The sequence below is a fragment of the Hyperolius riggenbachi genome, chromosome 8, assembly GCF_040937935.1.
Source record: "Hyperolius riggenbachi isolate aHypRig1 chromosome 8, aHypRig1.pri, whole genome shotgun sequence".
In the NCBI taxonomy this organism is placed as follows: domain Eukaryota; kingdom Metazoa; phylum Chordata; class Amphibia; order Anura; family Hyperoliidae; genus Hyperolius; species Hyperolius riggenbachi.
In genome coordinates, this window is record NC_090653.1 from 130,421,354 (window position 1) to 130,438,513 (window position 17,160).

The window sequence follows — 17,160 nt, forward strand, 5'->3', positions numbered from 1 at the left end:
AAGTGACTAACTACAGACCTTGTGGAGGTTCAAGTTTGAGCGCAGTGGAAATTTTGTTTTGTGGTACATCTATACTCCTGCCTACCTATTCTGGTGACATCTATACACCTGCCTACCTATTCTGGGGACATATATAAGCCTGCCTACCTATTCTGGGGACATATATACGCCTAGCTACCTATTCTGGGGAAACCTATAGACCTGGCTATCTATTCTGTGGACATCTATACACATGGCTACTTATACTGGGGACGCCTATAAACCTGGCTATCTAAACTGGGGACACGTATAGACCTGGCTACTTATACTGGGGACGCCTATAAACCTGGCTATCTAAACTGGGGACACGTATAGACCTGGCTATTTAAACTGGGTAAACTTATAGACCTGGCTACTTACACTGGGGACACCTATAGACCTGGCTACCTATACCAGGGGCACCTTTTTTGGGAGAACTGCTGCCATATTATCTGTATTTTGGGGAACTGCTGCTGCCAGGTGAAGTTGTAAAAACAAAACAGAGGACACCGAGAGCCCAATAGTGCAATATTGTCTGGTAAGCTCAATATATAAAATAATGTCAAAGGTTCTTATACTCACAAAGGTGGGTTACCATCAGGCAACCACTTGACAGGCAGGTGGGGAGTATTAGTACCTGACCCCACTCAGGTATAAAAGTCGCTCTCTGTAGATAGGAAAATGGGGAAAGAACCCCTCCACCAGGGGTGGACTTAATAGTGCTGTAATATGTATGAACAGAGGCGCCAAGCAGAGTAAAACAATGTTCTAAAAATGATAAAAAGAGGGAAGTCGAGGTGGACTTACCTCCCTCTGGTAGTGGACATATACTCAAATGCAGAGTAAAAATATATATACAATTTATTCACAACTCCATAAGAGTATATGTCCACTACCAGAGGGAGGTAAGTCCACCTCGACTTCCCTCTTTTTATCATTTTTAGAACATTGTTTTACTCTGCTTGGCGCCTCTGTTCGTACATATGCCAGGTGAAGTGTATTTTGGGGAACTGCTGCCAGATTATGTGTATGTCGGGGAACCACTGCCATATTATCTGTGTATTTTGGTCAAATGCTGTAAGATTACATGTATTTTGGGGGGGAAACACTATGGCAGAGCTCAAACTTCCCGGGAGACCTTTTACAGCACTGCTAAAAGCATGTATATTCGGCCCCACCCATGACCACGCCTGCATTGTTGCATGACCACGCCCATTTTTCTGTGCCCCGTGCTATGTGTGGCGCAGGGGTTTTTCTCAGTAATAAAAATTCCTTTGTCAGTAAATTTGTATGTCTTTGTCAATAAAAAATAATGTGTAAGGTTGGCAACACTTAACACAAGTCATTAAAACTTTTTAGAAGATCGCCATGCGCAGCATGTTCATTCTTACATTTGATATGTCATGTTCACTTTCTTTTATAACTGCAGAAGTCATGGGATTAGAAAAGCTACTCCAGGATGAAACAGAACCAAAGCATGCCCTATTACCATTCAAAAGCAAAAATAATCAGTCATAGACAAGGTTGTTATATGACTGTCACAAGTGAATCACATTTCAGTACAAATTGAACAGCTGCGTATTGTAGCACATGATGGCTTTCCTATCTATACAGTAGAATCTCGTTATAGTAAACTCTGATATAGGAAACTTCTGGATATAGTAAACTCAGTCCTCAGGTCCAGGCAAATGTGTATGTATACAATGTAGGATTAATTCTGATTTAGTACATTTATGAAATAGTAAACTGTTTTTCCTGGTCCCTTGGAGTTTACTATAGTGGTATTCTACTATATATCCATTTATTAATTATCTATTTACATCTATCATCAGACTGCAAGCTGAAAGACTGAAAGGTGGATTGAATATAATCTACTCCTATATAAGACAAGAGCTCTTCATGAAAGTACAAGGGTTCTAGAAATCAAATAAAAAGATCTCAGGATGTACTTATAAAGGACAACTGAAGTGAGTGGGATAGGGAAGCTGTCTTATTTATTTATTTTTTCAGCAATACTAGTTGCCTGGCAGCGCTGCTGGTCTATTTGGCTGCAGTAGTGTCTCAATAACACCAGAAACAAGCATGCAGCTAATCTTGTCAGATCTGACAATGTCAGAAACATCTGATCTGCTGCATGCTTGTTCAGGGGCTATGGCCAAAAGTTTCAGAGGCAGAGGAACAGCAGGATAGCCAGGCAACTGGTATTGCTGAAAAGGAAATAAATATGGCAGCCTCCAAATATCTCTCACTTCAGATGTCCTTTAACTTTTTAGGCATAAGGTGGCCTTGAAATACTGGCATGTACTCTTGGGGTTAGGGTGTTAAAAATTAAGTAAAAATTCATATATTGGGCTTGATTCACTAAGGCCACATACACACATCAGACCATAGTCTTTTGAAAATGAAAGATCACAGACCAATCTTACCACCCTTCATGTAGTATGAGAGCCACGCCTACACAGTCTATTCTATGGAGCTGAACTCCCCACGAGAAAAAAAATCTTTGCAAGATGCTGCACACACAGATGCTGTACAGACACAAAAGATCAGTATCTGCAAAAGATCTGTTCCTGCCAAGAATCCATTCCTGCAAATTGCAATGATAGTCTATGAGATCTGCAGATCATCATACACACATGATTTAACTGACATTCATCTGCAGATCAGATCCACCAGGATGGATTTTCAGATCTGCGGATGATTGCTTGATCTGCAGATGAATGTCAGTTAAATCATGTGTGTATGATGATCTGCAGATCTCATAGACTATCATTGCAATTTGCAGGAACGGATATTTGACAGGAACAGATCTTTTGCAGATACTGATCTTTTGTGTCTGTACAGCATCTGTATGTGCAGCATCTTGCAAAGATTTTTTTGATGTGGAGTTCAGCTCCATAGAAAAGATTGTGTAGAGTATGGCTCTCATACTACATGAAGGGTGGTAAGATTGGTCTGTGATCTTTCATTTTCCAAAGACTATGGTCTGATGTGTGTATGAGCCTTAAGACAAATAGCATGCCTAACACGCCTAATCAAAGTTAACATGCCTTATCAGAGTAGCATAGCGAGCGCTACGAACCCGCAGGGGCTCAGCAGGGCAGGATGAGTGGAGCTCTCGTCATTGCCAATTAGCAGGCATAAGTTCGCTATGCTACTCTGATAAGGCGTGTTAACTTTGACAAGGCATGCCATTTGTCTTAGTGAATCAAGCCCATTGTATGTCAAGGTGTAACAAAGGTATGTCTGTGATCATTTCAGCTTAGTAAAGGTAGTGACAGAACTTGTCAAAGTACCCATCCAAAGCCTGAACAATCTGATCTGGTTATCTAAACACATAATACAGAAAGGTTACATGGAGTTAAAACTGATAGGCTGGGTGCACACATGGCTGTGCATGAAAGGTCAAGTTTTCTGTCATGTCCGTTTTTTTTGTGTGCGGATTTTGTGCGTTCGCGTTTTTTCCGCATATGTGTTTTGCACGTGTTTTACACGTTTGCGGTATGCATATACAAAACGTGTATGCGTTACAATTGCGTTTGATGCAGCTCACTAGGGCGACGACCGGAAGTGGAAATACATCAGAAAACTATTTTAAAAAAGCATATAAAAACTCATACAAAACGCATTAGATTGTGTTACCATTGAATTTCATTATGTGCGTTTTTAAAAACTATGAAACAAAACCAGTGTTTTTAAAAACGCATGTTTCAAAACGCATACAAAATGCATATGTGTTTTTTTTTTTTTTATGCATTTTTTGATGCAGCCCATTGACTACCATTAGCAGCAAAAATGCTGGGTTTTCTGCAACGCTAGCGTTTCTGCTAAGTGGGTTCCTAGCAATACTATAAATAATCAGAAGTTGCAGAGATATTAGCTACTAAAGTAGCACATGATTACTTTTCTTATAAAATATGTAATTGGTCCCATCACTTTTCTTAAGGCTCATACGCACATCAGACTATAGTCTTTGGAAAATGAAAGATCACAGACCAATCTTACCACCCTTCATGTAGTATGAGAGCCATACCTACACAGTCTTTTCTATGGAGCTGAACTCCCCATCAGATAAACATCTTTGCAAGATGCTGCACATACAGATGCTGTACAGACACAAAAGATCAGTATCTGCAAAAGATCTGTTCCTGCCAAAAATCCATTCCTGCAAATTGCAATGATAGTCTATGAGATCTGCAGATCATCATACACACATGATTTAACTGACATTCATCTGCAGATCAAGCAAACATCTGCAGATCTGAAAATCCATCCTGGTGGATCTGATCTGCAGATGAATGTCAGTTAAATCATGTGTGTATGATGATCTGCAGATCTCATAGACTATCATTGCTATTTGCAGGAATGGATTTTTGGCAGGAACAGATCTTTTGCAGATACTGATCTTTTGTGTCTGTACAGCATCTGTGTGTGCAGCATCTTGCAAAGATTTTTTTCTGATGGGGAGTTCAGCTCCATAGAATAGACTGTGTAGGTGTGGCTCTCATACTACATGAAGGGTGGTAAGATTGGTCTGTGATCTTTCATTTTCAAAAGACTATGGTCTGATGTGTGTATGTGAGGCCACATACACACATCAGACTATAGTCTTTTGAAAATGAAAGATCACAGACCAATTTTACCCCCTTCCATGTAGTATGAGAGCCACACCTACACAGTCTATTCTATGGAGCTGAACTCCCCATCAGAAAAAAATCTTTGCAAGATGCTGCACACACAGATGCTGTACAGACACAAAAGATCAGTATCTGCAAAAGATCTGTTCCTGCCAAAGATCCGTTCCTGCAAATTGCATTCATAGTTTATGAGATCTACAGATCATCATACACACCTTGTTTAACCACCCTGGCGTTCTATTAAGATAAGATTTAATAAAAAAAACTATTTCATGCAGCCAACTGAAAGTTGGCTGCATGAAAGCCCACTAGAGGGCGCTCCGGAGGCGTTCTTCTGATCGCCTCCGGCGGTCAGAAGTAACATGGAAGGCCGCAATGAGCGGCCTTCCGTGTTTCGCTTACCTCTTCGCCATGGCGACGAGCGGAGTGACGTCATGGACGTCAGCCGACATCCTGACGTCAGCCGCCTCCAATCCAGCCCTTAGCGCTGGCCGGAACTATTTGTTCCGGCTGCGCAGGGCTCAGGCGGCTGGGGGGACCCTCTTTCGCCGCTGCACACGCAGCTGGCAAAGTGCCGGCTGCGTGTGCTGCTTTTTATTTGGTCAAAATCGGCCCAGCAGGGCCTGAGCGGCACCCTCTGGCGGTTATGGACGAGCTGAGCTCGTCCATACCGCTAAGGTGGTTAACTGACATTCATCTGCAGATCAGACAATCCTCTGCAGATCTGAAAATCCATCCTGGTGGATCTGATCTGCAGATGAATGTTTGTTAAACAAGGTGTGTATGATGATCTGCAGATCTCATAGACTATGAATGCATTTTGCAGGAACAGATCTTTTGCAGATACTGATCTTTTGAATGTGTGCAGCATCCTGCAAAGATTTCTGTCTGATGGGGAGTTCAGCTCCATAGAATAGACTGTGTAGGTATGGCTCTCATACTACATGGAAAGGGGTAAAATTGGTCTGTGATCTTTCATTTTCCAAAGACTATGGTCTGATGTGTGTATGAGCCTTAAGTGTGATGGGTGGATTAAATGGTTGATGGGGAAGTCCACAGCCTCTGATCACAAGATGGATGAAGAAGTTAAAACTGGTGGTAAAGTTGCAAATTATACAGCCTTATCATCACACCTGTACTGTGTCTTTTACCAAAGGTTCCCAATGTCAAATGAAAACCCAAATTAAAGCGGAATAAAGCCAGCATTTCTACTTTGCTCTAATAGATTATTTACAGTATATTATATACAACCAGCATTTGTTTTTTTTAACTAGAACTGCATTCAAAGGGTTAACACAGGCTTTAGAAGCTTTCCTGCCAGCAGAGCTGGCCTCTTCCGAACTTTACATAATGTTATCTTGTGTTTAATTGTATCAAGTGAGAAATGTAAACAAAGCCTTCTCTCACACTGCCAGGTCCCCTGAACAAAGTCAGACAAGCATAAATGCTTTCTGATGCTTTCTGGTTAAAGTGAACCTCCGGACTAAAAATCGACTCAGCAGCACTGAAAAGGCTTTGTGTTTCTTTAACAGTTTCACAGCATCAGAACTTTGTTTCTCTTTTACAAGCCTCATTTTTAGCTGCACAGAAGAAAACTGCCCGGGCTTTTTTCCCCTGATGCTGTGCAAAGCATGATGGGATTTCTGATTTTGTTGTTCTTGTTCTGCTGTTTTGGTGTAATTTTTTTTTTTTTACATTTTGAATTTGACAATTGAAGCCTAGTGTGTGTAGCTGGGAGGGGTAATCAGGACACAGGATAGTTGGAACTGTGTCTCCTGCTCCTTGTCACCTCCTTTCAACCAAAAAGATGGCTGCCCCCTTGACAAAGATGGCAGCCCCCATGAATCACAAACATTTGCCTGTTCTTTTAAAACAGGGTGGGTAAGAGATTATATTACCTATCTATTCTAATTAACATAACTAATGTAACTTGATGACTGTATGTTTATTTAGGCTGAAGTTCCCCTTTAAGTTAGAAGATGAATAAAGCAGTTATAAATAAAATGCAAAGTCAGCTCTCAGAGTAAAATAAGTGTACTTTAGAAACTTATAATTTCTAAATGAATAATAATACTTATGCACAAAAGCAAATATGATAACCGTATGGCATATAAAAAGTAGGAAAACCTGTTTTTATTGAATATTATGTCAGGGTTATATACTGCTTTAAGTCCCAACTACAGGCAGGACCCAGACCATGTGATCTTGATGATTGCATCAGAAACACTCAGCTCAGTGATTTATGTACTGATTATCCCCGGGTGTGGGCAATAACATAGGAGTACATCACTGTGCATAAGATCAAGAGGTTTCGAACCAGTTTAGTTTTGATGATGCACTAATTTCAGGGTAGCTGGGCAGGCTGAGATCACAAGATCTTTTGTCAGAGCTGGCCTATTCATTTCCAGTATACCATCAGGCTGGCTGTGACGTAGGCATCTGTGCCACATATAAATGCAGTTATTGTGTCCAGTTATGCACATTCTTGCCTGTTCTCCTAAAGTACACCTGAAGCCAATCTAAGCACATGAACACATAGACACTGGGCATGACTGAGTTCTGAATGGGAATGTTCCAGGCATGTGTGGTTTAGAACTTGTGCATGCCCAGTGGAAGGAAGCACCTGTGCCCACAGTCTTTCCATTGGGCATGAGGTCTTCCTTTTACTGGGCAGACATGCTAGTGGGCTAAAAAGGTTTGATCTGTGGTAAGTTGCAGAGCAGCTGCAGCGGCGCATACGTTATCATCTTCCAGCGGAATGTCCTCACTAGATTTTTTGAATGCCAGATCCAAATTAAATAAACTCACTATAGCGTGAGCTCACACTATGGACGTTGTATTGCATTGTGTGGCCCAGTGTGAATGCAGTGCCCATAATATTGTTTCTCTGTAATGCACTTTCTTCAGTGCATGTCTAGATAAAGTGAGCAAAAAACACACACATTATATAGCAACACTTCATGCCATGAAAGTTATTTTTTTTTTAGCATGTAAAGTGTGTGTAGCATTATCCATGAGCTATAACACCTGCATAACGCAATCCACATTGGGCCCAATCCAATTCACTTTTTCTCCCAAGATTTTTCTAAGGAGATAATTTTTATCTTTTGTTTAAAGTCACTTCTCAGCACTCTGCAATTGAAAAATTGCTAAAACGTAGCTGAAAAAGTACCATCAAAAGGATCCCAGAGTATTTTTCTGGTGGCCTAAAGGGCATTTTATTGATTAGATGTGAAAATATCACCTTCTTACCTCAGGAGAAAAACTGAATTGGATCATGCCCATAGTGTGAACACAGCCCTGGGGTGAGTTCACACTACGCACATTGCGCTACATTGCTGCATGTGAACACACTGACTATACAAACGTCTTGGCTTCTATCTCTGCATTGTAACATATTACATTATCCTAATGCACTTTCTACTGTATAACGGAAATATGTTTATATTAGTTGAATGTCTTAATGATTATCATGATGTATATCCATGCATGGATCTCCCTTGTCTTATTATTTTGGGAGAATCGTATAGGAAATTCCTAGTGCAATGCCACATGTTTCCCCCCTCCTCTCTCCATAGAGCAGTACATTCTTGCTCATGCAGGAGCCAAGCAGCATGTCTGTACAGCATTCTTCCGAAATTGTCACCTAAAATGATCTGTAAATATTGTTTCAGACAACCAATACTTCAAGTGTGTATCAGCCTGAAATGTGTATGACCTATCACAAGGTTACTAAGAACAGGAAAAAAGAGAAATTTGGCCAATTTTGATTGGCCAATTTAACACCTACATGTAGTGTGAGAGCTTACCTACATGATTTGTTCATAGTATTAAAATTCTATTCTGTTGGCCTTCATACTATATGAAGGTTGTGAAACTGACCAATCGTAAAGCCCAGTACACACATCCAATTTTGATTGGCTAATGACCCATCTTACCACCTCCATGTAGCATGAGGGCCAACAGACCTAAGGTGCTCATTAATGGTTCAATGTTTTCCTCAGATGCGATCATGCAATCAGATTTGCGGGATTGTAAGTAATTATTGATCTCATAAAAGGGTTGATAAGGGGGCTTTCTCTCTTCAGATATGATCATAAAAGCCAACATTCCGATCAACAAAATTCTGTATGCCAATCCACCATAGAACCATTTCACGCTGATTCTCTCCACATACTGGGTGGTTTTCAGCAAAACTCGATTGTAAAAATCTAATGGAATGATCTCATCTGAAAAAAATATTGTACCGTTAATGGACACCTTCAGAATACTATGAACAGATTGTGTAGGTAAATGTTTAATATTATAACGCAACACAGTCCTGCTATTCATAGGAGGGATTCCCTCTCACCAGTAATGTCACTTATGTCAGTGTGATCTTCTCTGTTAATCCTAAAGCTTGGTTCACACCGCCACCACACCAAGTATTGGAAAGGGTCCCTACACGGCGTGGAGTGTGGTAACGAGCGGGGCAACGCAGAAGCAATACGGGCGGCTGTGTGTGCGGCAGACGTATTGGAAAGCTGCGCAACGCCGGCAGAGCCCTCCGGAGGCCACCAACACGGGGGAGAGCCCGTTAAAAAAACTCATACTGTGAATTCCATAGAGGAAATTGTAAGTGCAATAAATTTTAAAGTGTTTTAAGTGAAAACGGTTTTACGCTATGAGATGTTTTTCTGTTTGGAGGTAAATTATCACCAGCAGAGACTATCCCTGATCCAAGCTAACGGTGGGGACACTAAAGACACAGATCGTGTAGGTCGGGGGTGACCTGGGAATAACCCCAAGGCGCAGCTAAGACCTAACTGGGGGTCTTAGCAAAGGGTGAGTCACTTCCCAATACTTGGTGTGGTGGCGGTGTGAGCCAAGCTTTAGGCTTAACAGAGAAGATCTCACTGACATAAGTGACATACTGGCGAGAGGGAATCCCTCCTATGAATAGCAGGACTGTGTTGCACTATAATATTGAACATTTATTAGAATTTAACAAGATATCAGCGCACTGCCTGACTTATCTAATTACATTTGCGCATCTTAATTGTTTGTAAGATTGTGTAGGTAAGCTCTCATACTGCATGGAAGTGGTAAAATTGGCCAATCATTGGGGGCCCATTAATGATATATTTCACTATGAAAACAAAGAAAACATTGAGAATCCCCCATGTAGAGATGGACTAGTCCAAAACCTGTCGGTTCTGTCATATTTTAACTGCCTACTTTTTTCGCTGGAGTGGTCCTTTAATGTGGCTATACACATTTAGATTGCCACCCATTGTGGCAAATGGATCAATCCTTCTCTGATCAAAGAGGGGTCGAATCCCCCCATATGCTGCACACAGATTTTCAATACATTTCACTATGAAATTTATTAAAAAATCTGTGGAGCGGCAGCCTTGCACTGTTCCATGCAGTGAACTGATCTGGGCCGGCAATCTATTGCTGCTCCCCTGCATCCAAGTGGCAATATTTCCATTACAGGTGCTCATAGATCTAGCGATGTATGGGCAATATCGACCTAGAGAGAAATCTGTTATGGAATCTGATGAGAGAAATCTGTAATCTGCCCATGCTGAAATCGATCCGGAATCGGCTGTTGTGCCCCCTAATGTAATGTTCCCCCCGTGTAAAGTATACATTACCTAACTGCGGCCTCCGCTTGTCTTGTCCCCCGCTGCTCCGGGCACATTATCCTCTTCTAGATACACACACGCCCCACGCGGTTTCTAGGTAAGGGCGCAAGTGTGACGTGTGCCCAGAGCGGAGGCCGCGGACAGGTAATGTATACTTTACATGGGGGGGACATTGGCGGTGGATGGTTTCGTCGATTGTCGGGAAATTGCATGCCGTACCCGCTGCGCACCCGACCAACCAACTTTGGCTCAACAGCCTGCAGCACCACCCATTTCCTTCCCGAAAATTGCACTTGGTGGCACGGATTTTCATCCAATTCGATTATAATAATCAATTGGATGGTCGATCGGCCACCAAGTCGCCTGATGTATGGCCACCTGTGGCAGCAGTGAACCACGTGTTACGCTTTTAGCACGACCAATGATTAATGCGAGCATTGCTATAGTAACGCAAGCAGCATACTAACGTTAATCAGGTCCTCTGGGTCGCGTTAATAGTGTAACGTGCAGTAAACTGCTGCCAGTAGTAAAGGTAATATTGCTGTGCACTGCCTGCACATGGCAATATGGCAGTTAGTACATAAACACCATCACCTGAAAGATAATGAATAATTCATTAGTGAAAAACAGTTGTACAATGCATATGAAAGCTAAAGCTATACACAGCCTTTATGATGTATCTTTACTGCTGTATGCTAAACGCACAATGCTGTAATCATGCAGCAGACCAGCCTCCTGGGACTGACCTCTTATTGGTGACTGTGCACAATGGCTATCATTGGCTGCTTTACTGGTCTCCATAGTTACAGCTGTGTTCAAACACTGTTCCCAGCTACTCATCACGCAGTGGCATATGACATCTCTCACAGCCTACTAGCAAAACATTCGTGTAGGTATTTTTATATATTGTACTGCATGCTCACTGCAGCACTGCTGCCTTTTCTTGCTCTGGGTAGATCATGATGTATCAACAGCATTTTTTAACAAAACATATTTATAGACAGAGATTCATTTTGACTAGAGAATTATTTAAAATGTAGTTTCATTTGTTATTGTTGCCTTCAGTATTCATTCATGCAATGTCTCTAATGTATATTTCGATATGAAAACAGCTCTGTGATTGTTTTTTTTTTTATTGCTCCATTTCTCATAACCTCATACATACTTGTTAAACATAAGACATTGAATTTGGAATATAAGGTGAAAAGCATTGACTTCAATTGGAATGTCAGATTTATGATGATTGCCCAATATTCAGTTTCCTCTATTGACTTTAATGCATTCAGCCTTACAGCTAAATTTCATTATGGCATTATGTATATTAAAAAAACTAAATATTTGTTTTTGGCCTTACATTGTGGCTTTTTTTTTGGAAAGGAGGTATCGTAAGTCACCTCAGCTTGACTGTTTTTAAACTTTTTATATTTTGGTTGGTGCTTCCTGACAGCCTTAAGGGGCCCCTACACTTACACTATTTCCTGCCGATATACAGCAGATTCGATCACTCTGATCGAATCTGCTGTGAAATTGTTGTTCAAATGCCGACCGAACGATCGATTTCCTCCTGAAATCGATCATTCCCGTCGATCTGTCAGCGCGGAAGATTTTGCTTGATCGCCGGTGGGTCGGGAGTGCGTCGATAGCCGCGTTCAAATGTCAGACGACCGACGCTAGCGGCAATTCATTACATGTTCCGCCGGTGTGTGTCCCGCTGTCACTTCTCCGCACTGGGCTGCGGCTGGCTTCACTTACTTCCTGTCAGGGGAAGTTTAAACAGTAGAGCGCCCTCGACAGGAAGTAAAGTGAAGCTGGAACCCAGAGCAGAGAAGAGACAGCGGAGACCGGGGGACTCGCGAAAGCCGGATCAGGTAATGTATGCAGTGAAATCGATTCAAAATCTGTTTGCAGTGTAGGCAGCTAATAGATCCCTCTTTGCTCAGATTTGATCACAGAGGGATCTATCTGGTGGCAATCAACCAGTGTATAGCAGCCTTAAACATCATACAAACTCTGGTCTGGGGGCCAAATCTGGCCCTCAGAGCCATCAGATTTGACCCTCAGGTGGTTTCCCCACTTTGCATTATGTTTGGCCCACTCTAGACTACCAGAGAAGCTATATTGAAAGTGAAGACCTTTATCACTAGGTAAGCCATATGGGAAGGGGGACAGCACTAGACACCAGGGAGCTGTATAGGAGAGGGAGGGGGTCACTAGACATCAGAGGGCTGTATAGGGGAAAGAGGGGGGCACTAGACACCAGGAAACTGTATAAGGTAGGGAGGGAGAACCACTATTTAGTGGTTCTCCCTCCCTACCTTATAGTGGCCCTCCCCTATCCAAGCCAGGTAACTGTATAGATGAGGGAAGGAGGACCACTTAACACCTAGGGATTGTATAGGGGAGGGCCACTAGACACCAGGGAATTGTATAGGGGAAGGAGGAGGGCGCTAGACACCAGGAGACTGTATAGGTGATGGAGGGTGCTATTAGTCATCAGGAAACATTATAAGGGAGAGAGGTGGCCACTAGAAATTGAGGTTTGCCCGCGACTTGGTACCAAAGCTCAATTTCGGCCCACTTTGTATTTGAGTCTTACACCCCTGCTTTAGATACTGAAATGGTATATAAATAAGGTGTTGAAGCAAGAGAGAACTCGTGAGTAAGGCTTATTGCCTCATGGTTAGTGTGTGGGAAGAGTGGTCTCGGAGAAGCTTGACTAACAAATAACTTTATTATTCTATTCCTAAAATACTGAAATACTTTAAAGTATAACATGGAAGCCCGATTCAGGGCCTTTGGAGCAATCAATATACTCCACTCAGCTGTTCCTTCTGTCTGTGACATGACCCAAGATTTTATCTTTAATCCTAACAGGATAAAATGGAGTCCGAGGAAAGTTACCTTGCAGCATTAAAAAAAAAGGCCTGTGAATTGGTAGAAACTGCCATGAGAAATGCCCAGGACTCCATGAGAACACTACAAACCACACCAGATGCAGCAGAGGAGGACACAGTGAAGGGTAAGATAATGTGTCACACAACACCACATAAGAGGGTAAAACTAAAAATGTATATGTTTGTCAAACAGGAGATTAGGGCCAAGTAGAGACTTTGCTTGTTTCTCTCGGACATGATTTTTTAGAATATCACTAGCTGAACAATATTACTCTTCTTGATGTTACAGGGCAGAAACACACAACAAACAACATTGAATGGATGCAGTGTAAGGATTTCACTGTGGAACTGGGAAGGAGGCAGATTGAAGAATATGTTTCTGTAAGTTAATGACCTAGTACAAATATGGAGATCAAAGCTACCTATTTTTGGAACCAGAATTATGGTATGGATTTACTTTTTGTTCTAACAATTATTTTTTTTTGCCAGCTTCTCCTATTTATAAAACAATGATAAATAGGAGAAGGAGGACAGTATTGTATTGTTACTATGTTTGCTGCTTTATCAGTCAGGCTGTTTTTCAGAAGGGTACAGACAGATCGACCAAGATTGTAATCAGAGAGAGAGATCTGTTGGCTGCCCATACACCACAGGCCAATTTCCGATCAATTTCCCGAGATGAATGAATCCTGAAATCTCTCAGGAATCGACCTTGTGATTCTGCTTATGCCACTGTGCACCCCCCCCCCCCCCCCCGTCCCCGTCCCAGGAACACGTGCATTCAAATCTCTCCTGTTTCAGATGCCGCGACCGTCCAGCAGCTCCTGGTCCCATCTGCTGCTTCCCCATGAGTGCCTCACGTGGTCGCCGTGTATAGTATGTGGTGCATGTGTGATGTCCCACACACGTGCCTGGTGGCCATGAAGCAACGAACAAGACCGGGAGCAGCAGGACAGTCACGGCAGATGGAGCAGGGGAGATTTATATGCACAAGCATAGGGGGGGGGGGGAGGGGGCGCTGCAGCAGGGGGTTGCGTTTTCACAATATCGCATGCTGTTACCGCCGCGCACCTGATCAGCCCGAGATGTCCTAATATGTCTGATTGGTACATTTGAATCATTGTCAATAGGGCATGCTTCTTGCGACACCAGTTGTCATCTGATTAGATTAAATTTATTACCAAATTTGATGGTTGATCGGGCCACAAGATCAATAGATATATGACCACCTTGAGGGTTGCAGACAGCAGCTATATACAGCAGAAAGCAGCAATAAGGTTTTTGCAACAAGGACAACTGTGCACTGACTGCCCCACCCCAAAGGTAGCAGTGACTATGCGAGCTTTACCTGCTTTTTCTTACCATTTATTGCCACTATCAGCATTTTCGCCAGGTTTTCTTTGGGTTTTTGTAAATTAAGTCATTCTAATGTATCTTACTATATAGTACAGTATATTGTGCATTATCATAGCCGGGTAAGGTCATTTAGGCGTAGGAAATTGGCAGGTGCCTAACAGATGCCTGTGATAATTCCCAGTAATTGGGTGCACAGGGTGCTCAAGCGGTGAGTTGGGTGCCTTATGTGAATAGTAGCCGATCGGATACTGCCTGGGAAATTATGGTTGTAGCTGATCAACTTATGTGGTGGCGGTGCAACATGTACTCCACTATAGGCTACACGGTGATTTGGGCCATCCATAGGCGCCAATGTAAATCGCTGCGATTAGCAGCTAAAAATGTTAATTTGGGTGTCAGAGATGCTTCTTAAAATAGCGGGCCCCCTGGCCACCCACTATACAAAATACGGCTACATAAAGCCGGCACTTCGTACATTCAATCTCATTTTTACAATTGAATTGTACAGAAAACTACAAAGTATGTGTAGAAAATTGACATGAAACGATTCTATGAATGATTGGCGTACTGAATTTAGTCAATCGGAATGTTGGATTTTGCTATGGTATCTGAAGCGTGAAAGTGCCCTAATAGATCAGTTTATGGGAACAATCGATAATTACCTTCCAGCTACTTATGATCCCACAAATCTGATTGAATGATCGCATCTGAGGAAAATATACAATTAATGGGCACCTTAAAGAAATCATTATTATATATCTGAACCCACATCGTTATCTGCCTCGGAACCCTATACAAATGGTCAAAATAATCACACAAAGTTAGATTGTATGGACTTTAAGGGTCTTTTTACTTGTAATTGACAGACATGGGAATTCCATGAGAGCTGGCTGTACTGTACAGATTTCCTGAGGGGAGAGGAGATGGAGTACAATAAACTCTTCCATTACAGAATGAGATGGAGCATCCCAACCCGCCGGAAGCCGATACCTAGAGCAACTGCCTGTGTCTACTTCACAATACAAATCTCTAAAATTAAACCACCTGTGAGTATGATTCATTCTTAACTGTGTATTTACAAAATAATAATAATATAAAAAAACTTATTGTAGTGGTTTAGCAGCAGAATATTACAGTCCTATGCACACTTTTCAAAAGAATAAAGAAAATACTGAAAATCCTTCATGAGGAGATTGACTAGTCCAAAATCTGTCAGATCTGTTACATTGTTACTGCCCACTGTAAGTGACAGCTACACAGGAACAATTACCCGTAAATTTATATTGCATTTTACTTAAATTGTACATCTAATACACATGAATTTTACATGTTACAAATTTTCAACAAAAGTTGTCCTTTCGGCAGTTAGAGGCACATAGATTTTTCCTCTGACAAAATCCATCTTACAGCTAGTTACCGAGATGCTATGCAAATTCTATGGAAGAGAGTTTGGAAATGTTATTGTTTATAAAAGTTACGCATGCATGAAATAGGGGAGCAAGGAAAAATAGGCACCCATTTTTGTTAATAAAATTATTGTTATTATCTACCGATATTGTAAATTATCATAATAAAATATCAGTATATATTAACAATATTTTACTACAACTTAACCCAACCCTACTCTCACACAGAACCCTCCATACCTGACACCTAACCCCCCCTCCCCTCTTCCTAACCCTTTCGTTTTGAAATATATCATTTTTAATATAACTTTCAAAGATTAATCATTTATAAATACTAAACCTAAAAAAAGTCAAACTATAACATTCTAATATTGAAACGATAAAAAAAATCTAAAACAATAACGTTATAATTTTCAAAACGATAATTATCACACTCCCAATTTTCTGCTTTGGGCGCCTTATAGCCGAAATTTGCATTAGCACCTATGGGGCGCCCAAATAGTCCATTTACCCCAGACGCCCAAATTTCCTGCTTCCCAACTTATAAACCATTCAACAGCCAACATTATTCTCTAGTATAATATCACAAAATTAATTTTTAAATACCTACTCCAAGTTTCCTGGATAATGTAGCAATCTTTGCTACTGGAAACCTCTGAATAATTCAGGCACTAGGGATTACTAAAAAGTAAAACATTTTTCAGTTCATCACAAAAAAGATGTGATTTTATTTATCATTTTAATCTTTTCTATCTACTGTACATAAACAAAACTTTTGACATGTAAAATTCTATGAAGGCTCAGAGCTGGTCATGCCTTTAGGTGCAGAGAATGGTCCATGAACACACCGTAATTACAAGGTATGAATGGGTCCTAAAAGGACTTAAAGAGAAACTCTGACCAAGAATTGAGCTTTATCCCAATCAGTAGCTGATACCCCCTTTTACATGAGAAATCTATTCCTTTTCACAAATAGCATCGGGGATGCTGTATGGCTGATATTGTGGTATAACCCCTCCCACAAGAAACAAGAAAAGTACATACTCTTGGCAGTTTCCTGTCTGTGAACCTTGCTGCATTGTGGGAAATAGCTGTTTACAGCTGTTTCCAACTGCCAAAAAAGCATGTAGCAGCTACATCACCTGCCAACAGTAAAAATGTCACCATGTAATAAATGTCAGAATGTAAATCAGGGATTTAAAAGATTTTACAACGGGCA

General features: G+C 41.4%; 2 protein-coding genes across 3 annotated transcripts in view; one reads left to right on the forward strand and one right to left on the reverse strand.

Moving 5' to 3' along the window:
• Positions 1-11,101, reverse strand: part of LOC137529119 (putative ferric-chelate reductase 1) — a 31,142-nt gene extending 20,041 nt beyond the window's left edge. Inside the window, exon 1 of the mRNA XM_068251104.1 lies at positions 11,032-11,101. Coding sequence (XP_068107205.1) covers positions 11,032-11,086 — 55 coding nt within the window. The 5' untranslated portion in view covers positions 11,087-11,101. The remainder of the gene's footprint in view (positions 1-11,031) is intronic.
• The window catches only part of AKAP14 (A-kinase anchoring protein 14), a 51,708-nt gene that overhangs the window by 13,898 nt on the left and 20,650 nt on the right, over positions 1-17,160 (forward strand). Inside the window, exons 1-4 of one of the 2 annotated variants that reach the window (XM_068251102.1) lie at positions 11,068-11,174; positions 13,160-13,304; positions 13,469-13,560; positions 15,402-15,581. In XM_068251102.1, the coding sequence (XP_068107203.1) occupies positions 13,166-13,304; positions 13,469-13,560; positions 15,402-15,581 (411 nt within the window). In that variant the 5' untranslated portion in view covers positions 11,068-11,174; positions 13,160-13,165. Of the gene's footprint in view, positions 1-11,067; positions 11,175-13,159; positions 13,305-13,468; positions 13,561-15,401; positions 15,582-17,160 lie in introns of those variants that run through there. The other variant, XM_068251103.1, reaches the window with a different exon arrangement.